The sequence below is a fragment of the Aquarana catesbeiana genome, linkage group LG04, assembly GCF_042186555.1.
Source record: "Aquarana catesbeiana isolate 2022-GZ linkage group LG04, ASM4218655v1, whole genome shotgun sequence".
NCBI lineage: Eukaryota > Metazoa > Chordata > Amphibia > Anura > Ranidae > Aquarana > Aquarana catesbeiana.
In genome coordinates, this window is record NC_133327.1 from 690460987 (window position 1) to 690487077 (window position 26091).

The following is a 26091-nucleotide window of genomic DNA, read 5'->3' on the forward strand; positions in this document are numbered from 1 at the left end:
GTGGGGGATGGGGGTGATGGGGTTCATCCTCTGTGTGGGGGATGGGGGTGATGGGGTTCATCCTCTGTGTGGGGGATGGTGGGGGATGGGGGTTCATCCTCTGTGCGGGGGATGGGGGGTGTGGTGGGGGATGGGGGTGATGGGGTTCATCCTCTGTGTGGGGGATGGGGGTGATGGGGTTCATCCTCTGTGCGGGGGATGGTGGGGGATGGGGCTCATCCTCTGTGTGGGGGATGGGGGGTGTGGTGGGGGATGGGGGTGATGGGGTTCATCCTCTGTGTGGGGGATGGGGGGTGTGGTGGGGGATGGGGGTGATGGGGTTCATCCTCTGTGTGGGGGATGGGGGTGATGGGGGTTCATCCTCTGTGTGGGGGATGGGGGGGATGGGGTTCATCCTCTGTGTGGGGGATGGGGGTTCATCCTCTGTGTGGGGGATGGGGGGGATGGGGTTCATCCTCTGTGTGGGGGATGGGGGTTCATCCTCTGTGTGGGGGATGGGGGGGATGGGGTTCATCCTCTGTGTGGGGGATGGGGGTTCATCCTCTGTGTGGGGGATGGGGGTGATGGGGTTCATCCTCTGTGTGGGGGATGGGGGTGATGGGGTTCATCCTCTGTGTGGGGGATGGGGGTGTTGGGGTTCATCCTCTGTGTGGGGGATGGTGGGTGTGGTGGGGGATGGGGGTGATGGGGTTCATCCTCTGTGTGGGGGATGGGGGTGATGGGGTTCATCCTCTGTGTGGTGGGGGATGGGGGTGTTGGGGTTCATCCTCTGTGCGGGGGATGGTGGGTGTGGTGGGGGATGGGGGTGATGGGGTTCATCCTCTGTGTGGGGGATGGGGGTGATGGGGTTCATCCTCTGTGTGGGGGATGGGGGTGATGGGGGTTCATCCTCTATGTGGGGGATGGGGTTCATCCTCTGTGTGGGGGATGGGGGTTCATCCTCTGTGTGGGGGATGGGGGGGGATGGGGTTCATCCTCTGTGTGGTGGGGGATGGGGGGGATGGGGTTCATCCTCTGTGTGGGGGATGGGGGGGATGGGGTTCATCCTCTGTGTGGTGGGGGATGGGGGTGATGGGGGTTCATCCTCTGTGTAGGGGATGGTGGGTGTGGTGGGGGATGGGAGGATGGGGTTCATCCTCTGTGTGGGGGATGGGGGTGTTGGGGTTCATCCTCTGTGTGGGGGATGGTGGGTGTGGTGGGGGATGGGGTTCATCCTCTGTGTGGTGGGGGATGGGGGGATGGGGGTTCATCCTCTGTGTGGTGGGGGATGGGGGGATGGGGGGATGGGGGTTCATCCTCTGTACCTCTTCCTCTGCCTTGTGCTGAGAATCGCCTCCTCTGGCTGTCGCTCGGACTAAACTTGGCGCAGCTCAGAATAGCGATAATGACCGTGTTATTAACCAGCTGTGCTTCCCGGAGCGTCGCTTTCATTCCATGAACCTGCGATAGACGCCATTTAGATTGTCATTCTGTACAGCTGTGTGTAGACATCTTACTTAAAGGGGAACTCCACTTTCTTGTGAAAAAAAATAAATATATTTATATATACAATTGCTACACAAGTCATATTGTAATTGAATGTTATTAATAATGATTTTCCCTTCCAATCTGCAGCTTTGTCATTTTCTGTAAAATGCAATATGGCCACCTGGGGGCGCCCTGTACACAGATGGTATACAGAACCCCGCCCCCCAGAAGTGTCATTTCCTGCTTGTGTGATTGGCTCACTGATATTCCCAGATGTCTGCACTAAGATACAAATCAGATTTTGGGCATCCCCCGAAACAAAAATGTACTTTATGTCAAGATACTTCCATTAGGAAAATCACGTCTAAAGGGATGCAGACCCAGCTACTTTCCCCATTAGATCCCTGCAGGTGCAGCAGCTGATTGATAATTAGGGTTGCACCGATACTATTATCGGCATTGGTGCCCATACCGAGTATTTGCACAAGTATCGGAACTCGCGCAAACCCACCGATACCTGAAAACGATCCTTTCAGGCTCGATTCTATGAGCTGTCGGTGGGTCTCCTCTGGTGACAACTGAAGTGTTAAAGGGGTCCAATAATTGGAGCTGTCAAAAAAAAAAAAAAAACAGCCGGCAATGTTTATTAACAACATTGCTCAGCTTCTGAGACACTAACATAAAAAGAAACATTGTTTCTTTTTGTATCTTTCTGTTTCTTCATCTGCAGATCAAAGGGATGAAGAAATGACAAATGTTCCTCTACTTAACCCCTTATTAACCCTTCATTTACTCTAATCAGCCTTCATTAACTCCTTATTCTCCTCCAATGTACAGAGATCACCCAGAGGGGGAGGGGTTTATTCCCTGCAATGTACAGAGATCACCCAGAGGGGGAGGGGTTTATTCCTTGCAATGTACAGAGATCACCCAGAGGGGGAGGGGCTTATTCCCTGCAATGTACAGAGATCACCCAGAGGGGGAGGGGCTTATTCCCTGCAATGTACAGAGATCACCCAGAGGGGGAGGGGTTTATTCCCTGCAATGTACAGAGATCACCCAGAGGGGGAGGGGTTTATTCCTTGCAATGTACAGAGACCACCCAGAGGGGGAGGAGCTTATTCCCTGCAATGTACAGAGATCACCCAGAGGGGGAGGGGTTTATTCCTTGCAATGTACAGAGATCACCCAGAGGGGGAGGGGCTTATTCCCTGCAATGTACAGAGATCACCCAGAGGGGGAGGGGTTTATTCCCTGCAATGTACAGAGATCACCCAGAGGGGGAGGGGTTTATTCCCGGCAATGTACAGAGATCACCCAGAGGGGGAGGGGCTTATTCCCTGCAATGTACAGAGATCACCCAGAGGGGGAGGGGCTTATTCCCTGCAATGTACAGAGATCACCCAGAGGGGGAGGGGTTTATTCCCTGCAATGTACAGAGATCACCCAGAGGGGGAGGGGTTTATTCCCTGCAATGTACAGAGATCACCCAGAGGGGGAGGGGTTTATTCCCGGCAATGTACAGAGATCACCCAGAGGGGGAGGGGTTTATTCCCTGCAATGTACAGAGATCACCCAGAGGGGGAGGGGTTTATTCCCGGCAATGTACAGAGATCACCCAGAGGGGGAGGGGCTTATTCCCTGCAATGTACAGAGATCACCCAGAGGGGGAGGGGCTTATTCCCTGCAATGTACAGAGATCACCCAGAGGGGGAGGGGTTTATTCCCTGCAATGTACAGAGATCACCCAGAGGGGGAGGGGTTTATTCCCTGCAATGTACAGAGATCACCCAGAGGGGGAGGGGTTTATTCCCTGCAATGTACAGAGATCACCCAGAGGGGAGGGGCTTATTCCCTGCAATGTACAGAGATCACCCAGAGGGGGAGGGGCTTATTCCCTGCAATGTACAGAGATCACCCAGAGGGGAGGGGCTTATTTCCTGCAATGTACAGAGATCACCCAGAGGGGAGGGGCTTATTCCCTGCAATGTACAGAGATCACCCAGAGGGGAGGGGCTTATTCCCTGCAATGTACAGAGATCACCCAGAGGGGGAGGGGTACACCTGCTACAACTGAATCCCCACCAGCAACAATAGAACCGCTGCAGAGCAATAGACCCCCCCCCCCAGAAACAATGGAACTCCCACAACAAAATACCACCCCAGCAACAGTAGACCCCCAGCAGCCAGCATCTATAGACCTCTCCCTAAACAGTAGATCCCTCCCAGCAACAAGTGACCCCCCCCCAGCAACAATAGACCTCCCTAGCAACATTGGCCCCCCTCATGCAAAAATAGATCCCCCAGCAGCCGGCATTAATAGACCCTCCAGCAGCCATTACCTCCCCTGCGTTCCAGCTGAAAATAAGCCCTGCATCTGCCATACCCCTCCCCTCCCCCCCCGTATAAAGAGATTATTATTATTATTATACAGGATTTATATATCGCCAACAGTTTCCGCAGCGCTTTACAATGTAAAGGGAGACAAACAGTACAATTCAATACAAGAGGGTGAGAGGAGCCCTGGTCCTGTGAGCTTACAATCTAAGAGGGAGGAGCTGGCAAAACAAAAGGTACATTTAACGACTTGCCGACCCGCTACAGTCCATATACAGCGGCAGATCGGATCTATTGTACCTGAGCGTCATTTCATGCAATAGATACTATGGCCGCCCGCGATGGCAGTACACAGAGGCAGAACGGGGGGGTGTGTCTATGTAAACAAGGCGGATCCCCGTTCTGACCGGACAACATGGAGATCGGCTGTTCCTAGTGATGGGGAACAGCGATCTCTGTGTTGTCTCAGTGAGCCCATCCCCCACACAGTTAGAACACACCCAGGGAACACAGTAAACCCCTTTGACCCACCCCTGTTGTTAACCCCTTCCCTGCCAGTGTCATTTATACAGTGACAGTGCATTTTTTTTAGCACATGATCAATGTAATAATGTCACTGGTCCCCAAAAAAGTGTCACTTGGGGTCAGATTTGTCCACCGCAATGTCACAGTTCCTCTAAAAATCGCAGATCGCCGTCATTGCCAGCAAAAACATAAAATAAATAAATAAAAGTCCCTAAATCTATCCCCTATTTTGTAGGCGTGATCATTTTTGCACAAACCAATCAAGATATGATAATTGCGATTTTTTTTTTTTTTTTTTTTTTTTTTTTTACCAAAAATGTGTAGCAGACCTAAACTGATGAATAAATTATTTTTTTATATTTTTTTTTAACTGGATATTTTATAGCAGAAAATAAAAAATATTTTTTTTTTCATAATTGTCGCTTTTTTTTGTTTTTTTTTTTGTTTATAAAAAAAAACGCAGAGATGATCAAATACCACCAAGAGAAAACTCTTATTTCTGGGGGGAAAAAAAAGGACGTCAATTTTATTTGGGTACAACGTCACATGACCGCGCATTTGTCAGTTAAAGTGACGCAATGCCGCATCGCAAAAAATGGCCTGGTCACGCAGGGGGGTAAATCCTTCCGGGGCAGAAGCGGTTAATTAATGCGTGTTTATTGGGAAATAGGGAAGCTCATGTCACACTTTGTGCTCCTCCAGCACAGGAAGGTGGGGGGAGGGGAGGGGGGGGTCCGGGAACAGCTGCGATTATCGCCCCTCAGTGGGATGGACGGCGGTGCTGTTATATTTGGACACTAGTGAGCGGTCTCAGCACAGCGTGGAGCAGCGGCGGGTTCCTGCGCGGTTTTCAGCTGCATTAACGCTTCTGACACCGTCTTATTTATAACATCAGCTGGAAGTCAGAGAGCCACAATTTTGCTGCGGTGGGGAGGGGGGTGAAGGCTGACTTCCTCGGTAAACATATCGTGATCTGATCACCCACCGGAAATCATCTGCAGATCGCTGATTGCCTGGAGAGTCGCTCTGCCAGAGACTTAACCCCTTCACTACACGGCTTCCAGAGGTCACACCTCCCGCTTTTCATGGTATTTGGGGTGAAAATTGATTTAAAAATGACCAAATAAACTGTTGTGCACCCCCCACCCTACGCTATAATCCCTCCGCCCCGCAGAAATCATCACCCTAATGATTGATATAATAAAATATAAGTATAGTGTATATATCAATTATAAAATATATATATATATATATATATATATATATATATATATACTCGAGTCAAGCACTTTTCTGCAGCAAAAAAATTCATTTTCCGAACCGACTTTGGGGCCCCATTTGGTGTGCAAACCCAGTGGCCCCGGTACCACAACATATCCAAAGCTGAAGTTCCTACTACTAAGTGGCCCTGAGATACGGGGCCCCAAAATTGGTTCGGAAAATGTCATTCTCTGCTGCAGAAAAGTGCTTGACATTTTCTGAACTGACTTTGCGGCCCCGTATCTCAGGGCCACTAGGTGCTAACCCAGTAGAACTGGACCCATAACATATCCAAAGCTGGGGTTCCTAGCACCAAGTGGCCCTGAGATACGGGGCCCCAAAACCGGTTTGGAAAATGTCATTCTCTGCTGCAGAAAAGTGCTTGACATTTTCTGAACTGATTTTTGGGGTACCACTGGGTTTGCACACCAAATTTGGGGTTCCTAGCACTAAGTGGCCCCGAGATACGGGGCCCCAAATTCGGTCAACTGTGTCCATCTGCAGCAATGTCATTTCGGGACCCTTTGGGTTCAGAGACCCCAAATTTTGGCTGCAGCTAGGGGGGCATCTAGGAACCCTTAACTACCGAGTTTGAAGTTCAGGGGACCTATGGCTGCAAATGGGGATTGTTGATCCTCTTTTCCACTTACAGTAGCTGCGCATTTCTCACCCTCGTCTTATACTCGAGTCAATACGTTTTTCCCATTTTTTTTGTGGTAAATTAGGGCCTCGACTTATACTCGAGTATATACGGTATATATATATTCTATCTCTCTCTAAAATATAAATATTAAGTATATATAAAATATAAATTTTATATATATAATATTATATATATATATAGTACTATAAATTTAGATTTTATGTTATTTATATATTATATTATATTATATTATGGTTATATATAAACTGCCACTTTAACCACTTCCTATCCGGGCCAATTCTGACACTTCACTCCTACAAGTAAAAAATCTACTCTTTTTTTTTTTGCTAGAAAATTACTTAGAACCCCCAAACATTATCTATATTTATTTAGCAGATGATAAAATGATGGGTGTTGCAATTTTTTTTATGTCACACGGTATTTACACAGCCATTTTTCAAACACATTTTTTGGGGGGAAAAATACACTTTCATAAATTAAAAAAAACCCAATACACTAAAGTTTGCTCAATTTTTTTATTTGTAGAATGTGAAAGATGATGTTAAGCCGAGTACATAGATACCTAACAACATGTCGCGCTTCAAAATTGCGTTTGCCCGTGGAATGGCGCCAAACTACGGTACTGAAATTTCTCCACAGGTGACGTTTTAAACGTCTTTACAGGTTACCAGTTTGGAGATACAGAGGAGGACTAGTATTAGAATTATTGCTCTTGCTCTGACGTTCGTGACAATACCTCACGTGTGGTGCGATCACCATTTACATATATGTGCGGGCGTAACGTATGTGTTCGCATTTGCGTGTAAGCACGGTGGGACAGGGGGACTTGAATTTTTTTTTTTTTATTGTTTATTACATTTTTTTTTTTGGATTAACTTTATTGCTATAACAAGGGATGAACAACCTCGATTCTGACATCATGGGCCATGACTGGTCATCTTTATGGAAAAATCTGGGGTCTATTAAACCCCCAAATCTCTCCTCTGGCCTCCCATGCAGCCGATCAGACACAGATCAGTCCAATCGGCTGCTTTCCTGGCTGCTGGCGGCCAGGTAAACAAAGAGGCAGAACCGAAAGTGACAAACTACTTGTCACTCTCGGTTTCCTCTCTCTCTGTTTAGTGCAGCAAACGCTGCTGGCCCTCTGTAGAGCCCAGGAGAGGCGGCGGTGGGTGCAGCATACACAAAGTCAGCGCACTCCCTGCAGACACGCACTGAATAGGCACGCTCCCTGCAGACACGCACTGAATAGGCACGCTCCCTGCAGACACGCACTGAATAAGCGCACTCCCTGCAGACACACACTGAATAGGTGCGCTCCCTGCAGACACACACTGAATAGGTGCACTCCCTGCAGACACGCACTGAATAGGTGCGCTCCCTGCAGACACACACTGAATAGGCGCACTCCCTGCCGACACGCACTGAATAGGTGCACTCCCTGCAGACACGCACTGAATAAGCGCACTCCCTGCAGACACACACTGAATAGGTGCGCTCCCTGCAGACACACACTGAATAGGTGCACTCCCTGCAGACACGCACTGAATAGGTGCGCTCCCTGCAGACACGCACTGAATAGGCGCACTCCCTGCAGACACACACTGAATAGGCGCACTCCCTGCCGACACGCACTGAATAGGCGCGCTCCCTGCAGACACGCACTGAATAGGCGCACTCCCTGCAGACACGCACTGAATAGGCGCGCTCCCTGCAGACACACACTGAATAGGTGCACTCCCTGCAGACACACACTGAATAGGTGCACTCCCTGCAGACACACACTGAATAGGTGCACTCCCTGCAGACACGCACTGAATAGGCGCGCTCCCTGCAGACACACACTGAATAGGTGCACTCCCTGCAGACACACACTGAATAGGCGCGCTCCCTGCAGACACACACTGAATAGGCGCGCTCCCTGCAGACACACACTGAATAGGCGCGCTCCCTGCAGACACACACTGAATAGGTGCACTCCCTGCAGACACACACTGAATAGGCGCACTCCCTGCAGACACGCACTGAATAGGCGCACTCCCTGCAGACACACACTGAATAGGCGCACTCCCTGCAGACACGCACTGAATAGGCGCACTCCCTGCAGACACACACTGAATAGGCGCACTCCCTGCCGACACGCACTGAATAGGCGCGCTCCCTGCAGACACGCACTGAATAGGCGCACTCCCTGCAGACACGCACTGAATAGGCGCGCTCCCTGCAGACACACACTGAATAGGTGCACTCCCTGCAGACACACACTGAATAGGTGCACTCCCTGCAGACACACACTGAATAGGTGCACTCCCTGCAGACACGCACTGAATAGGCGCGCTCCCTGCAGACACACACTGAATAGGTGCACTCCCTGCAGACACACACTGAATAGGCGCGCTCCCTGCAGACACACACTGAATAGGCGCGCTCCCTGCAGACACACACTGAATAGGCGCGCTCCCTGCAGACACACACTGAATAGGTGCACTCCCTGCAGACACACACTGAATAGGCGCACTCCCTGCAGACACACACTGAATAGGCGCGCTCCCTGCAGACACACACTGAATAGGTGCACTCCCTGCAGACACACACTGAATAGGCGCACTCCCTGCAGACACACACTGAATAGGCGCGCTCCCTGCAGACACGCACTGAATAGGCGCGCTCCCTGCAGACACGCACTGAATAGGCGCACTCCCTGCAGACACACACTGAATAGGTGCACTCCCTGCAGACACACACTGAATAGGCGCACTCCCTGCAGACACACACTGAATAGGCGCACTCCCTGCAGACACACACTGAATAGGCGCGCTCCCTGCAGACACACACTGAATAGGCGCACTCCCTGCAGACACACACTGAATAGGCGCACTCCCTGCAGACACACACTGAATAGGCGCGCTCCCTGCAGACACGCACTGAATAGGCGCGCTCCCTGCAGACACGCACTGAATAGGCGCACTCCCTGCAGACACACACTGAATAGGTGCACTCCCTGCAGACACACACTGAATAGGCGCGCTCCCTGCAGACACGCACGGAATAGGCGCGCTCCCTGCAGACACGCACTGAGTGGGCGCACTCCCTGCAGCGTACGTATTAATACAAAAGAAAAAAGGTGACTAGAGTACCAGTCAAAGGGAAGCTGACTAAGAATGTGTAATGTGTGCTGCTTTTTACTACCGATCGATTTTGTTTCAGAAACAAAGCGATCATTCCCTCTGTATAGAGCCCTGTGTTATTTTTCAACAGCTGTGATTGGACACAGCCGATCAGCAGGTCCCGGCCATGAATCTTTTGGCGGGATCTGCTGTAAATCTCGCTGTGTACGATGACGGGGGAGTAGGTGGGCGGGGGGGCGCCCGGTACCAGGCATTGGGGTACGGGTACCTCACTGTGCCTGTATGTCGAAGTCTATGGGTTTCGGCGGGTCGCCAATCATTTAATTGAACAAGCTGAAGTTAGAAGCTGATTGGTTACTATGCAGAGCTGCTTCAGATTTAGTAAATCTCCCCCATGGCTGTAATCCGGCCCTTTATCACTGTGCTTGGAGTACATGAGATGATGGAGCTATAAAATTAAAAATATATAATAATAATATTAATGTGTTTTTTTTCTTCTTCTCAGGGGACATCATGTTTAATGCCAAATACCCGGAACTTCCTCCTGATTTCATCTTTGCAGAAGATGCTGAATTTTCTCCGGAACCCTCCGGCCTTCCGGTAAGTTCTACAATGACCCGTCCCGGATTTCACCGGTTGCTCATGTCTTTTGTCAGTGCGGTATGTTGGGTTCTGAGGTTCTGAGGTTCTGCCTGTCGCTCCTTCAAGGTGCCGCTGTTTGTAGATTAGTTCTGCTCTTTGTTTTATTGAATAAGCCTGAAAAATACAACACCAAATCCCGGAGGTTCCGGCTTTTGTTCGGCTCTAGTTTCTAACAGTTTATGAAGTACGGTTTGAACCCTCCTCTACCCTTACAAGCATTCAAAACACCAAGATTTGTGTTTTCGAATGCTTTTTATTTTTGTAAAATGGCGCCGTTGACATCGGGGTAAATCAGAAGTGATGTCAGGTCACCATAGCTGAAAGCCGATCCCGGCTTTGTTTGGCTCAGCGACCAGCCGGGGGATGTGAGAGTCCGAGAAAGCCGCGGAAGGTGGTGGGAGCGGGAGATGTGTGTCCCTCCCCTCCCCCCCGCGCTACTTGTAAAGCAATCCAGTGGCTAGTTAGCCGCTAGGATTGCTTTTACAAGAGAGCCAATTGTTGGCTCTAAAAAAACGGAACCGGGGTGATGCCTGCAGCTGCACATCATTCCGGTACAACCACTTGAAGTCCAGCATAACCCGGTACATTGCCGGTGTGCAAGTGGTTAGAGTGTAACGTTGGACAAGGACACTGTATACAGGGAGACATGATGATAAAGGAATACTAAAGCACTGCTAAGTATAAAACAAACAGTAATGTGATCACCTGGAACAGCTCCACTATTGAAAAGCAGTGATCTCTAACACTATAAGGCCGGGTTCACGCCGGTGCGACAATTGGGAGCTCATGTCGCATGACGTGTGAAAATCAATGATTCCCTATGGGAGCTGTCTCTTAACTGACCTGAATTTGGCATGCGACTTGTGCTCTGAGGATCTTGAAGGGGAACTCTGCGCAAAAAAAAAAGAAAAAGGCATGGGTTCCCCCTCCAAGAGCATACCAGGCCCTTCGGTCTGGTATGGATTTTCAGGGGAACCCCCAATGCCGAAAAAACAGCATTGGGGTCCCCCCCAAAATCCATACCAGACCCTTATCCGAGCACACAGCCCAGCAGGTCAGGAAAGGGGGTGGGGACGAGTGAGCGCCCCCCCCCCCGAACCGTACTAGACCGCATGCCCTCAACATGAAGGGGTGGGTGCTTTGGGGCAGAGGGGACCCTGCGCCCCCCACCCCAAAGCACCTTATCCCCATGTTGATGAGGACAAGGGCCTCTTCCCGACAACCCTGGCCGTTGGTTGTCGAGGTCTTGTGGGCGGGGGGCTTATGGGAATCTGGAAGCCCCCTTTAACAAGGGGCCCCCACATCCTGGCCCCCAACCCTATGTGAATGAGTATTGGGTAAATTTGTACCCCTACCAATTTACCTAAAAAATAAAAGTGTCAAAAATAAAACACATTACACATGTTTTTAAAGTAATTTATTAAGACATCTCCGTCGTCTCTTCCGATCTCTTCTCCCCTCTCCGGCTCTACTACCTCCTCCACTGACGTCTTCTGCCTCTGCCACTTCTTCTTCCCTCCCCGGGTCTTCTCCGCTGATGTCTTCTAGCTCTCTCCGGTTTTTCTCCCTCTGTCCGCTGTCTTCTCCGCTGTCCTGGTCTTCTCTGTTATCTTCTCGCTCTTTTGCCGGGTCTTCTCCGTCATCTTCTGCCACTGTTCTTCTTCTGATGTTGACTCAACGCTCTCTCCCGCTCTAATGCTGGGTGCGCGGTGTGCCACTACTTATATTGGCACAGGGCGGGGTCACCGGAGGCCCGCCCCTTATGACGTCACCATCATGCCCCAGGCAATGACGTCATATGGGGCGGGGCCTCCAGATGACATCACCCGGTGACCACCTCCATCACCAGGTGCAATGCCCGCTCACCTCAGGAAGCGACCCCACTGGGTCTAATCGTGCCTTAGAGATATCCCAATCGAATCAGACTGAGTTGCTGTCTCAGATATTTTCAGTAAATCCTGGGTTGTGGAGATCATCGCTGCTCTCTGTGGTAGCTCAAAGAGAGAGAAACAAGAATTTCATTGCGCAAAATTGGATGAAAAAGTATAAATTTATTTAAAAGAAAACGATAATCCTGGACACAAAAGTATCATCTTGTGAATTTGCATGATAAAGTATGGAACCAAATCCAAGAGGGACACGAGGCTTTCCTCCTCGCTGCTATTGCTGGGTACAGAGACGCCGAAAATGACATCACAAGTTCCTCCCGACGCGTTGCGTCACAGGTCTAATGACTTCTTCAAGGGATAAGGAGTCTAGTGACGAGTGTCGGGATTCAAGAGCAGGAAACTCTGTACAGTGTTACTATGGTGACGGATGGTTCATCGGGTCATGCTGCCCTTTTACATCAAAGTTCACGTCAATATATATTAGTCTTGGATAAGACAAAACCCTTAGCGATAATACATAAAGGATCCAATATTCTATTAAAATGTGAGCAGAAAAAAGACTGATAATATAAACATAACTTTATACTCAGCTGGTCACTAACAGTACAGAAGACTCTGCGGAGAATACGATTATGACCTCATGTCTGGAATCTTCTCTCGCAGTCACATGACCTGGACTTGCCTTTGTCTATTATCACATTGATATTCATGGACTGTTTATCTCCTCTTCCCCCGGATTCCCCCGACTGTATTTCCCCTCCATTGAAGTAACAATAGAGAGTAACAGTAAGAAGACAGAAGAAGGGAAAATCATCCTTTTCTTCCGGGTACAAAACTTGCCTCCAATCTGTCACTTATTTCTCAGATTGTCAGACCGGTTTTTCTTCTTATATGTGGAGCCGGGTCCGGGGCGGAGGTGTCACGGAATGTTACATACAGTGCCTTGCAAAAGTATTCACCCCCTTGGCTTTTTACCTATTTTGTTACATTACAGCCTTTAATTCAATTTTTTTTTTAAATCTGAATTATATGTGATGATCAGAACACAATAGTCTAAGTTGGTGAAGTAAAATTAGAAAAATATATACATAAAACAATTTTTCAGAAATAAAAAACTGATAATTGTCATGTGCGTATGTATTCACCCCCTTTGTTATGAAGCCCATAAAAAGCTCTGGTACAACCAATTACCTTCAGAAGTCACATAATTAGTGAAATGATGTCCACCTGTGTGCAATCTAAGTGTCACATGATCTGTCATTACATATACACACCTTTGTGAAAGGCCCCAGAGGCTGCAACACCTAAGCAAGAGGCACCACTAACCAAACACTGCCATGAAGACCAAGGAACTCTCCAAACAAGTAAGGGACAATGTTGAGGAGAAGTACAAGTCAGGGTTAAGTTATAAAAAAATATCCAAATCTTTGATGATCCCTAGGAGCACCATCAAATCTATCATAACCAAATGGAAAGAACATGGCACAGCAGCAAACCTGCCAAGAGACGGCCGCACACCAAAACTCACGGAGCGGGCAAGGAGGACATTAATCAGAGAGGAGCACAGAGACCTAAGGTAACCCTGGAGGAGCTGCAGAGTTCCACAGCAGAGACTGGAGTATCTGTACATAGGACCACAATAAGCCGTACGCTCCATAGAGTTGGGCTTTATGGCAGAGTGGCCAGAAGAAAGACATTACTTTCACCAAAAAACAAAATGGCAAGTTCTGAGTTTGTGAAAAGGCATGTGGGAGACTCCCAAAATGTATGGAGGAAGGTGCTCTGGTCTGATGAGACTAAAACTGAACTTTTTGGCCATCAGAGAAAACGCTATGTCTGGGGCAAACCCAACACATCACATCACCCAAAGAACACCATCCCCACTGTGAAACATGGTGGTGGCAGCATCATGCTGTGGGGATGTTTTTCAGCAGTCGGGACTGGGAAACTGGTCAGAGTTGAGGGAAAGATGGATGGTGCTAAATACAGGGATATTCCTGAGTAAAACCTGTACCCCTCTGTGTGTGATTTGAGGCTAGGACGGAGGTTCACCTTCCAGCAGGACAATGACCCCAAACACACTGCTAAAGCAACACTTGAGTGGTTTAAGGGGAAACATGTAAATGTGTTGGAATGGCCTAGTCAAAGCCCAGACCTCAATCCAATAGAAAATCTGTGGTCAGACTTAAAGATTGCCGTTCACAAGTGCAAACCATCCAACTTGAAGGAGCTGGAGCAGTTTTGCAAGGAGGAATGGGCAAAAATCCCAGTGGTAAGATGTGACAAGTCATAGAGACTTATCCAAAGAGACTTGGAGCTGTGATAGCCGCAAAAGATGGCTCCATAAAGTATTGACTTTCGGGGGGTGAATAGTTTTGCACATTGACTTTTTCTGTTATTTTGTCCTATTTGTTGTTTGCTTCACAATAAAAAAAAAAAAAAAAAAAAATCTTCAAAGTTGTGGGCGTGTTCTGTAAATTAAATGATGCAAATCCATGTGAATTCCAGATTGTGAGGCAACAAAACACCAAAAATGCCAAGGGGGGTGAATACTTTTGCAAGGCACTGTATGTAGTCAGGTTGAAAAAAGACACAAGTCCATCCAGTTCAAAAATCCGGAGAGTCAGAGACACGTGTAATCCCCGACTACTGACAACTACAGAGGGAATTGACATTTCCTTTTACCATTTCTCCTCCGGAAGGTTTTATCCCCCCCCCCCCCATGACCAGGCCATTTATTGCTATCCAGCACTGCTCTACTTTAAATGACAGTTGCGCGGTCACACAACATTGTACCCAAAGGAAATTTATATCATTTTTTTTTCTCACAAATAGGACTTTGTCTTTTGGTGGTATTTGATCACCGCTGTTTATTTATTTATTTATTTTTTTGCGATATAAACGAAAATGTTGAAAAAAAAAAAAAGATATTTTCTACTTTCTGTTCTAAAACATCCAATAAAATCAAATTTCTTCATAAATTTAGGGCAGAATGTATTCTGCTACATGTCATTGGTGAAACAAATCCCAATAATTGTATATGAATTGGTTGGTATCAGGAGAATGTGTGATGGGTGTAGACAGAAGAGGGGGTACAAACATGGTGATTGGTGGAGAAAGGGGGGTTTCAGACATGCTGAATAGAAGTGTGGGGGGGGGGGGGTTGTGGGTGCTGAGGAAAGGGGGGCTACAGATGTTGTAGGTGCTGAAAGGGGGGGGGGGTCTGTAGGTGATGAGGGAAGGGGGGCTACAGATGTTGTAGGTGCTGAAAGGGGGGGGGGGGGGTCTGTAGGTGATGAGGGAAGGGGGGCTACAGATGTTGTAGGTGCTGAAAGGGGGGGGGGGTCTGTAGGTGATGAGGGAAGGGGGGCTACAGATGTTGTAGGTGCTGAAAGGGGGGGGGGGGGGGGGTCTGTAGGTGATGAGGGAAGGGGGGCTACCGTTACTGTGGGTGCTGAAAGGGGGGCTGTAGTTGCTGAGGGAGGGGGGCTGTAGGTGCTGAGGGAAGGGGGCTACAGTTACAGTGGGTGCTTAAAGAGGGGAGGAGGCTATAGGTGCTGTGGGAAGGGGGTTAAGTTACTGTGGGTGCTGAATGGGGGGCCTGAAGGTGCTGTTGGAAGGGGGGCTGCAGGTGTTGTGGGTGCTGAGGGAAGGGGGCTGTAGGTGCTGAGGGAAGGGGGTCTACATTTACTCTGGGTGCTGAAAGGGGGCTGCAGGTGCTGAGGGAAGGGGGGCTACAGGTGCTGAGAGAAGGGGGGCTGCAGGTACTGAGAGAAGGGGGGCTGCAGGTACTGAGGGAAGGGGGGCTGCAGGTGCTGAGAGAAGGGGGGCTGCAGGTGCTGAGGGAAGGGGAGTTGCAGGTGCTGAGAGAAAGGGAGCTGCAGGTGCTGAGAGAAAGGGAGCTGCAGGTGCTGAGAGAAGGGGAGCTGCAGGTGCTGAGAGAAGGGGGGCTGCAGGTGCTGAGAGAAGGGGGGCTGCAGGTGCTGAGGGAAGGGGGGCTGCAGGTGCTGAGGGAAGGGGGGCTGCAGGTGCTGAGAGAAGGGGGGCTGCAGGTGCTGAGGGAAGGGGAGTTGCAGGTGCTGAGAGAAAGGGAGCTGCAGGTGCTGAGAGAAAGGGAGCTGCAGGTGCTGAGAGAAGGGGAGCTGCAGGTGCTGAGAGAAGGGGGGCTGCAGGTGCTGAGGGAAGGGGGGCTGCAGGTGCTGAGGGAAGGGGGGCTGCAGGTGCTGAGGGAAGGGGGGCTGCAGGTGCTGAGGGAAGGGGGGCTGCAGGTGCTGAGGGAAGGGGGCTTCAGGTGGTTAGGTGCTGAGGGAAGGGGGGCTACAGGTGCTGAGAGAAGGGGGGCTGCAGGTACTGAGAGAAGGGGGGCTGCAGGTGCTGATGGAAGGGGAGCTGCCGGTGCTGAGGGAAGGGGAGCTGCCGGTGCTGAGGGAAGGGGAGCTGCCGGTGCTGAGGGAAGGGGGGCTGCCGGTACTGAGGGAAGGGGAGTTGCAGGTACTGAGGGAAGGGGAGCTGCAGGTACTGAGAGAAGGGGGGCTGCAGGTGCTGAGAGAAGGAGGGCTGCAGGTGCTGAGGGAAGGGGGGCTGCAGGTACTGAGGGAAGGGGAGCTGCAGGTACTGAGGGAAGGGGGCTGCAGGTACTGAGGGAAGGGGGGCTGCAGGTACTGAGGGAAGGGGAGCTGCAGGTACTGAGGGAAGGAGGGCTGCAGGTGCTGAGGGAAGGGGGGCTGCAGGTGCTGAGAGAAGTGGAGTTGCGGGTGCTGAGGGAAGGGGGGCTGCAGGTGCTGAGAGAAGGGGGGCTGCAGGTACTGAGAGAAGGGGGGCTGCAGGTGCTGAGGGAAGGGGAGCTGCAGGTACTGAGAGAAGGGGGGCTGCAGGTACTGAGGGAAGGGGGGCTGCAGGTGCTGAGGGAAGGGGAGTTGCAGGTGCTGAGGGAAGGGGAGTTGCAGGTGCTGAGAGAAAGGGAGCTGCAGGTGCTGAGAGAAAGGGAGCTGCAGGTGCTGAGGGAAGGGGAGTTGCAGGTGCTGAGGGAAGGGGGGCTGCAGGTGCTGAGAGAAGGGGGGCTGCAGGTGCTGAGGGAAGGGGAGTTGCAGGTGCTGAGAGAAAGGGAGCTGCAGGTGCTGAGAGAAAGGGAGCTGCAGGTGCTGAGAGAAGGGGAGCTGCAGGTGCTGAGAGAAGGGGGGCTGCAGGTGCTGAGAGAAGGGGGGCTGCAGGTGCTAAGGGAAGGGGAGCTGCAGGTACTGAGGGAAGGGGGGCTGCAGGTACTGAGGGAAGGGGGGCTGCAGGTACTGAGGGAAGGGGAGCTGCAGGTACTGAGGGAAGGGGGGCTGCAGGTACTGAGGGAAGGGGAGCTGCAGGTACTGAGGGAAGGGGGGCTGCAGGTACTGAGGGAAGGGGAGCTGCAGGTACTGAGGGAAGGGGGGCTGCAGGTACTGAGGGAAGGGGAGCTGCAGGTACTGAGGGAAGGGGGGCTGCAGGTACTGAGGGAAGGGGAGCTGCAGGTACTGAGGGAAGGAGGCTGCAGGTGCTGAGAGAAGGGGGGCTGCAGGTGCTGAGGGAAGTGGAGTTGCGGGTGCTGAGGGAAGGGGGGCTGCAGGTGCTGAGAGAAGGGGGGCTGCAGGTACTGAGGGAAGGGGAGCTGCAGGTACTGAGGGAAGGGGAGCTGCAGGTACTGAGGGAAGGGGGGCTGCAGGTGCTGAGGGAAGGGGAGCTGCAGGTACTGGGGGAAGGAGGCTGCAGGTGCTGAGAGAAGGGGGGCTGCAGGTGCTGAGGGAAGTGGAGTTGCGGGTGCTGAGGGAAGGGGGGCTGCAGGTGCTGAGAGAAGGGGGGCTGCAGGTACTGAGAGAAGGGGGGCTGCAGGTACTGAGGGAAGGGGGGCTGCAGGTGCTGAGGGAAGGGGGGCTGCAGGTGCTGAGGGAAGGGGAGTTGCAGGTGCTGAGAGAAAGGGAGCTGCAGGTGCTGAGAGAAAGGGAGCTGCAGGTGCTGAGAGAAGGGGAGCTGCAGGTGCTGAGAGAAGGGGGGCTGCAGGTGCTGAGAGAAGGGGGGCTGCAGGTGCTGAGGGAAGGGGAGCTGCCGGTGCTGAGAGAAGGGGGGCTGCAGGTGCTGAGAGAAGGGGGGCTGCAGGTGCTGAGGGAAGGAGGCTGCAGGTGCTGAGGAAGTGGGGCTGCAGGTGCTGAGGGAAGGGGGGCTGAAGGTGCTGAGGGAAGGGGGGCTGCAGGTGCTGAGGGAAGGGGGGCTGCAGGCATATGCAGGAGGGGGTTATGGTTCACAGTGGAAGTTGGGGGCTGCTTAAAAGTGTGGGGGAATATTGGGGTGCTGCCTAAGAGTTCTGGGAGGGGCTGAAAGGGAAAATGAACCATAGGCACTTGGGGGGGGGGGGGGCTGCAAGCACATTGCTTGAAAAGTTTTCAGGTCAGAGTGTAGTTGGGGGGGGGGGGGGGGGGGAGTCTAAAGCAGGCAGAGGAAGAACACAACTGTTCTGGGAAAACAAAAATCTCACTTGGGATTTATTATTATTATGACGGCTTTGAGCCCTAATAATAACATTCTCTCGATTTCTCCCTTTTGCTCTGTTAAATATCCCTTTGAAAATATTTTATTATCTGTTCAGTAAATGGGAAATAATACGTTTGATCCTGCCAGAAATCAAGTAAATTTTTATCAGCTACATTATTTCCAGGTTTCCCTGTGGACTACAGAGCACCTCTTCTCTAGTTTATGGAGAAAAGCAGAGGGGGAGGTGTTCTGTAGCCCTAGGGTGACAACGCTGCTCCTCCATAGATACAGCACAGTAAGTGAACGTTGTCACCTTAGGACAGGAAGTGGGTTACTGGCAGGATCACCAGATGCAAAAAAGAAAAGGAATGCAGCCACCACATCTGTAATATATGCTGTATTTGTTCCTGAGTTCAGTGTGGGGTGGATAATCTCAAGGCAAATACACTGAGCTCTCTGCAAGGTGCAGTTGCTCCAGAGCTTAGTAAATGAGGTAAAGCTTCACTTTGCAAAGAGTATCCAATCACATGCAGGGAAAAAAAAAAACATAATTTTTTTCTTGCACATGATTGGCTGATGGAAGTACTTTTGCTCATTTACTAAGCTCTGGAGCAGCTGTCTATTTACCTTTTAGTAAATCATTCCCTTTAATTGTTTGTCTGCAGCGGCGGCACATGGCCGTGTATGGAGCGATGTCGGTGTGAATGGCGATGATCCTCCAGGATCTGTGACTCATGATCCGGTGACATCAGAGCCGTGACTCGCCTGTAATTGTCTTCACACTTCCACAGATCAGCACTACAAATAGACAGATTATCCGGGATGAATGCGTGTTGTCGCCGTGACGTCAGCGTGTCACAGGCTGCAGGAAATAGGACTCTTTATCTGTGTGAATGAGAAGCGGCATCGCCTTCCTACAATTACATCGCAGCCTTTTATCAGTCCTCCTACAGAGCCGGGATCACATGAGCTCAGCGCATCGGATCTCCTTCCCACTCCCTGCCTCCCAAACAAAAGACTTTCTTATTCCCTGAGATGAAAACATTGCGCCAATGTTGTCACCGGAACAAAGTTTTACCGCTGTGGTCCAATGTACCGATTAACCACTCGCCTACCGGGGGGCAATTATCTCCCGCACACAATAAAATCTGCATTTCCTGCTAGAAATTACTGTAACCCCCCCCCCCCCCCAAAAAAGTTTGTTTTCTGAAGACGGAGACCCTGGAGAATAAAATGATGGTAGTTGCAATGTTTGATGTTGGGTGATATTTGTGCAGTTATTTATCAAATGTATATTTTCTGAAGAAAAAAAAATACGCCAAAATGTAGCGGTGCAACGAAATGAAAATTCTGGTGCTGAAACCGAAAATTCAGGATCCACTTGGACAAAACCAAAACCGAAATTGAAGTTTTTTAAAAAATATATATTTTTTTATATATAATCGTATTAAATTTGTTTTTTTAATTAAAGTAATCCTTCAGTCAAAAACAATAAAAAGAGCGATTATGGGACTTTAAATGAGGTGTATGTCTCTGCAAGTATGGAATGTCAACTTATTGGTAGTAACCAATCCCCAAAGGGTAGTCCCTGTCATGAACAAAATAATATTTCTTGTGTACAATATAGGCACGATATAAACATATTCGATGCACAATAGTCACATATTTAATGTTTATACATAGAAGGACATGATTGGTACAGACAACAATAATGAAGAATTAATGTACAAAATTGATAATAATAAATATTAATAAACAACATAGTAAGATAATTCATAGTATTCAAGCACGCTGTAAACCTGGCACCCTTGAGTATGGACTCAACGCGTTTCATGGCGTTTAAAGCCAATCATCAGGAGTAGGATGCTAAAAAATATAAGTAAAAGTGGAAAGTGAATAAATGAATTAAATAAATTTGCCTACGTCAGAAATCTATATAGTAGGTTAGGCTCACTAGTTAGAAAGAAGATGTAATGATGGTACTAACCTGTAACGTATCCAATGGGTATGTACCCATTGCTACTGTATTTAGATGAACAAAGCCTGGATATGTTTGTCTCACCCAGGGTTGAGGCGGGGATACCCAGCCCAGTGCGATCTCCCCAACCCAGCGCCCATACGGATATACAGGCTAGGTCAGGGGTGGAGGGGCCAGCCAGCCGAGGATAGGAGGATAGACCACACATAGGGGGACCGAGGTGGGGAATTTAGGGGCCCAGGATAAGGTATGGTTCCTGTATAGTAGGCAAATCCAGGAACGATGTGTCCATTAGAATCCTACAATGCATACAAGAAAGGGGCTAAGTAAATGTAATTACATGTATTGTATATATAAAAAGAAAATGAATATCAAATCCTGGGGAAACCTTCACATACCTAGGTCAAGCAAGATGAAGATGAATATTGTTGTCCCACATAGATGGTAATAGTAATAATAGTAATAGTAATCCTTCAGTCATTTTTTCATCTTTCCATCTATTAAATTTTCTGCCCTTGTTGTTTTAACTTTGGATAGTAAAACATTTTTTTTTCTGCCAGTAAATACCTGGTGAGAGTTTACCAGGAAGGGAGGGGGGAGTCGTAAGAGGGCCAATGAGAGCTGCAGAGCTGGAGGCGTGCCTCTGTGTAAATCCGGGAAGTGGACAGGCAGCAGCTTCAGCTGCCCACAGTTAAAATGGCTGCAACCAGACTCAGTGGAGGGAGATTTGTGCAGCATATTTGGCAAGTACAGAATCCCAGTATACAGTATATAAAATAATATACAAAGTGATTGGAGGGAAGCTTCAGAATGGCAAAGATGTTTTTATGACAAATGATGTGAGCAGACTGCAGTTTCTCTTTAATATCATGAATTTAAATGAATATGAATTTGTTGGCCATTATTTGCACCTTTTTGGCCTATAGGCTGCTTTCACACACAGCAGTTTTTGAAGCACTTTTGTGTTTTAAAAAAAAAAAAAGCGCAAGAAAAGCTTGAGAAAAATGCGTCCCTTTAAATTCTATGTATGTCTTCATACTGGTACGTTGTAGTGTTAAAAATCCTGCTTGCTGCATTTTTGGTGCATATTTGGTCAGTTAAAAAAAAAAGACGCAACAAAAACGCACCTCCCTATTGAAAATGCAGCAAGAATGCATCAAAAATGTACACTGTGTTGCGTTTTTGATGCGATTTTGAGTCACATGACCTATGAAAAACACACCATAAGTGTGGTAAAATCACTGCGTTTTCGGCGGCCATTATCAGCATCTTTTTATTTTCTATTGGCCAATCGCTGATAACCCTATTTGGCTTTACATTTTTTTAAATTATTTAATACCCTTTTTTTACATTTATTTATTTATGGAAATGTTTTCCTTTATTGCTATCACAAGTGGGCTAACGTGCCCTCTGCACCGGCTGGTGACAGGTCCTCTTTATGGAAACATATGGCGCCCCCCAATGTCTCCCCTACCCTCCAGTGCAACTATTCAAACACAGATCTTGCCGGAGTAGCTGCATGTTTGGCTTCACTATCTAAGGAATTACAGCTGTGACCCCGGAAGTGAGATAAACCTGGAAGTGAAATAATATGAACATCGCTTCCAGGGTCGTTAGTTGCAGGAAGGTTCCTCCTGCTCTCCCCGGGGAAGCAGTTTCCTGCAGTCCTAGGCTTCCCAATGGAACAGGAGAGTGTCGGAACCACCGCGGGTGCCGGAAATGTTAGAAGAGCCTTGAATTTCTTGGTGGATGCCTTGGAAGACTCCATAAGTCGACTTTTCCCAGGTGTCTGTTCACGTGAGAAGGATCATCTGGCTCAAGTATTGGTCAGCTGAACTTCTCTTTAAGAAGTTGCCCTTTGAGGATGAACTATTTTTTGGACCATCCTTGGATGCCATCATGCAGAAAGTGACCATGAGGGGGAAATGGACACTCTTGCCTTAGGTGACAGGTCAGAAATCCAGGAAGAGTTATTTTTGTAATCTGCAAGCCTCGGATCCTAAGCTAAAGCCTGCGTCCCACTTCCAGAAGAAAAAGAACTGGACCCCCCAAGTCCTCTGGATCTGGAGGCAAGTCTTCAGAGTGAAGAGGTTCCCACACTTGTGTGGGTGAGGGGACGTCTATAGGCTTTGATTCCAATCTGTTTACGGTTCCCAAGCCTAACTGAGACATCTAGCCTCTTCTGGATCTCAAGGCTCTAAGCAAGTTCTTGAAGGTACAAAAATTCAGGATGGAGTCCACCCCAGTCACTGGCTGCTCTGCTTCACTGGGGGATTTCCTGGAATCGGTGGCTATTAAGGATGCCTACCTACACATCGCTATTTTGCGGCCTCACCAAAGGTTCCTGCCATTCGAAGTGGAGGATCGCCACTGCCAGCTTATTGGCTTTTCTATTGGTCCTGTCCACATCCCCCAGAGTGTTTACCAAGGTGTGGGCTTTGATTCTGGGGTTGCTGAGGACCTTGTGTATCCCCATTGTGTGGTACCTGGAAGACCTGCTTCTTAAGGAGCTATCCGCTTAGTAGCTGATAGCAAATATTCAGCAGACGGTACAAGTTCTGGAAAAGTTTAGAAATTTATCTGGGTTCTGAATCTTCAGAAGTCCTGCTTTTGTTCTGAACGTCTGGAGCGATTAGGCTTAGTCTTTGACACACGGGTGAAGGTGCTGCTTCTGCAGGAGAAATGTCTGTCTCTTGCTAGGAAATGAGTGGGGTTCTATTTGACTTGCTACAGCTTCTAGAGCACATCTCAGGGCCGAGAGGGGCAGCTGACCTGGGCACAGCATGGCAAGGGGACAGAGAATGGACACTGGGCAGTAAACCTATTCTATGGCATGTATTAACAGTGGGGGAGGGGCCACCGTTCCGCATCCTTGCCCTGGGAAAAACAACACTGGTATAAAATCATAAAATTTATTACAACAGTGATTCAAATTACACAAGTAGCAAATACTGCACAGCATAAAATATGTCTATTTTAGTTCACATTGGATGAAAAAATATTTCAAGAGACTCCACATGTGAACTGAACGCGTTTCGACCATTCTTCTTCAGGAGTACATGTGAATAGAATCAAAAAGAGTGCAACCCCAAGATAGTATGATGCTGAAATCATCATCCAAAAGGTAAAAAAAACTCTATTCCAGGGGGGAGAAAATCCACTATGAGGAGTAGAGTAGATTATTGTTCATCAGATCACATGACATCAATGTTGTGTGTCAGATCCTGAAGGACAGGAGATCAGTAGTCCACAATGGATCTTTGGACAGCAAGTATTCACTCACTGGCCACTTTATTAGGTACACCAATTGCTTGGTAACACAAATTGCTAATCAGCCAATCACATGGCAGCAACTCAGTGCATTTAGGCATCTAGACGTGGTGAAGACGACTTGCTGAAATTCAACCCGAGCATCAGAATGGGGAAAAAAGGGGACCTAATAAAGTGTCCGGTGAGTGTCCGTATCAGGAAGTACGCACCCTGGGAGCTCCTTCACACAGAAGAGGAACATGTCTCCCATATGTTTAGTAAGAGTGATAAGAAAATCATTAGAGCAGGGGGTGCCCAACCGCTGACCCTTAGGCCACATGTGTCCTCTGATGTGTCCTGTGCCCTCCTGTTCTGGGATGGCGTGTCGGCCAGATTGTGGGTTCCCGGCCCGGCATCCCAGAGCTTCCGTGTCTAGAATGGAGCTGGTGATGGAGGAAGCAATGCGGCTCCAATAGAAGGCAGAGCCGATACTTCTGGTACAGCGCCGGCTCCTGTCACAGGCAGAGTGATACCAAACGTACCCCGCCTGGGACAGCAACAGCCGGTGATACCTGCAGTGCGATTCCTGAAGTGAAGATTGTGTTTAAAGGTCATTTTTTTAAAATGACATATTAGTAATGGGCAAATCTCTTCTAGTTCTGCACTGGTTACACTGGGCTGCTTTAAAACTGATCCGCAGGTGCAGTGCAGCACACCACACCTGTACTGACCCATAGACTTCTATTATTACCTGTACTGACCCATAGACTTCTGTTATTACCTGTACTGACCCATAGACTTCTGTTATTACCTGTACTGACCCATAGACTTCTATTATTACCTGTACTGACCCATAGACTTCTGTTATTACCTGTACTGACCCATAGACTTCTATTATTACCTGTACTGACCCATAGACTTCTATTATTACCTGTACTGACCCATAGACTTCTGTTATTACCTGCACTGACCCATAGACTTCTATTATTACCTGTACTGACCCATAGACTTCTGTCATTACCTGTACTGACCCATAGACTTCTGTTATTACCTGTACTGACCCATAGACTTCTGTTATTACCAGTACTGACCCATAGACTATTGTCATTACCTGTACTGACCCATAGACTTCTATTATTACCTGTACTGACCCATAGACTTCTGTCATTACCTGCACTGACCCATAGACTTCTATTATTACCTGTACTGACCCATAGACTTCTATTATTACCTGTACTGAGCCATAGACTTCTGTTATTACCTGTACTGACCCATAGACTTCTGTTATTACCTGCACTGACCCATAGACTTCTGTCATTACCTGTACTAACCCATAGACTTCTGTCATTACCTGTACTGACCCATAGACTTCTGTCATTACCTGTACTGACTCATAGACTTCTGTCATTACCTGTACTGACCCATAGACTTCTGTCATTACCTGTACTGACCCATAGACTTCTGTTATTACCTGCACTGACCCATAGACTTCTGTCATTACCTGTACTGACCCATAGACTTCTGTTATTACCTGCACTGACCCATAGACTTCTGTCATTACCTGTACTGACCCATAGACTTCTGTTATTACCTGCACTGACCCATAGACTTCTGTCATTACCTGTACTAACCCATAGACTTCTGTCATTACCTGTACTGACCCATAGACTTCTGTCATTACCTGTACTGACCCATAGACTTCTGTTATTACCTGCACTGACCCATAGACTTCTGTCATTACCTGTACTGACCCATAGACTTCTGTTATTACCTGTACTGACCCATAGACTTCTGTTATTACCTGTACTGACCCATAGACTTCTATTATTACCTGTGCTGACCCATAGACTTCTGTTATTACCTGTGCTGACCCATAGACTTCTGTTATTACCTGTACTGACCCATAGACTTCTGTTCTTACCTGTACTGACCCATAGACTTCTGTTATTACCTGTACTGACCCATAGACTTCTGTTATTACCTGCACTGACCCATAGACTTCTGTCATTACCTGTACTGACCCATAGACTTCTGTTATTACCTGTACTGACCCATAGACTTCTATTATTACCTGTGCTGACCCATAGACTTCTGTTATCACCTGTACTGACCCATAGACTTCTATTATTACCTGTACTGACCCATAGACTTCTGTTATTACCTGTACTGACCCATAGACTTCTGTCATTACCTGTACTGACCCATAGACTTCTGTCATTACCTGTACTGACCCATAGACTTCTGTTATTACCTGTACTAAGCCATAGACTTCTGTTATTACCTGTACTGACCCATAGACGTCTGTTATTACCTGTACTGACCCATAGACTTCTGTTATTACCTGTACTGACCCATAGACTTCTGTTATTACCTGTACTGACCCATAGACTTCTGTTATTACCTGTACTGACCCATAGACTTCTGTTCTTACCTGTACTGACCCATAGACTTCTGTTCTTA

The 26091-nt window shown here is 48.6% G+C and overlaps 1 protein-coding gene across 4 annotated transcripts in view; it reads left to right on the forward strand.

Annotated features, from left to right (window-relative positions):
* Positions 1-26091, forward strand: part of BABAM2 (BRISC and BRCA1 A complex member 2) — a 289298-nt gene that overhangs the window by 17635 nt on the left and 245572 nt on the right. For all 4 annotated transcript variants that reach the window (XM_073628773.1, XM_073628774.1, XM_073628771.1 and 1 more), the window contains exon 4: positions 9887-9981. In XM_073628773.1, the coding sequence (XP_073484874.1) occupies positions 9887-9981 (95 nt within the window). The remainder of the gene's footprint in view (positions 1-9886; positions 9982-26091) is intronic.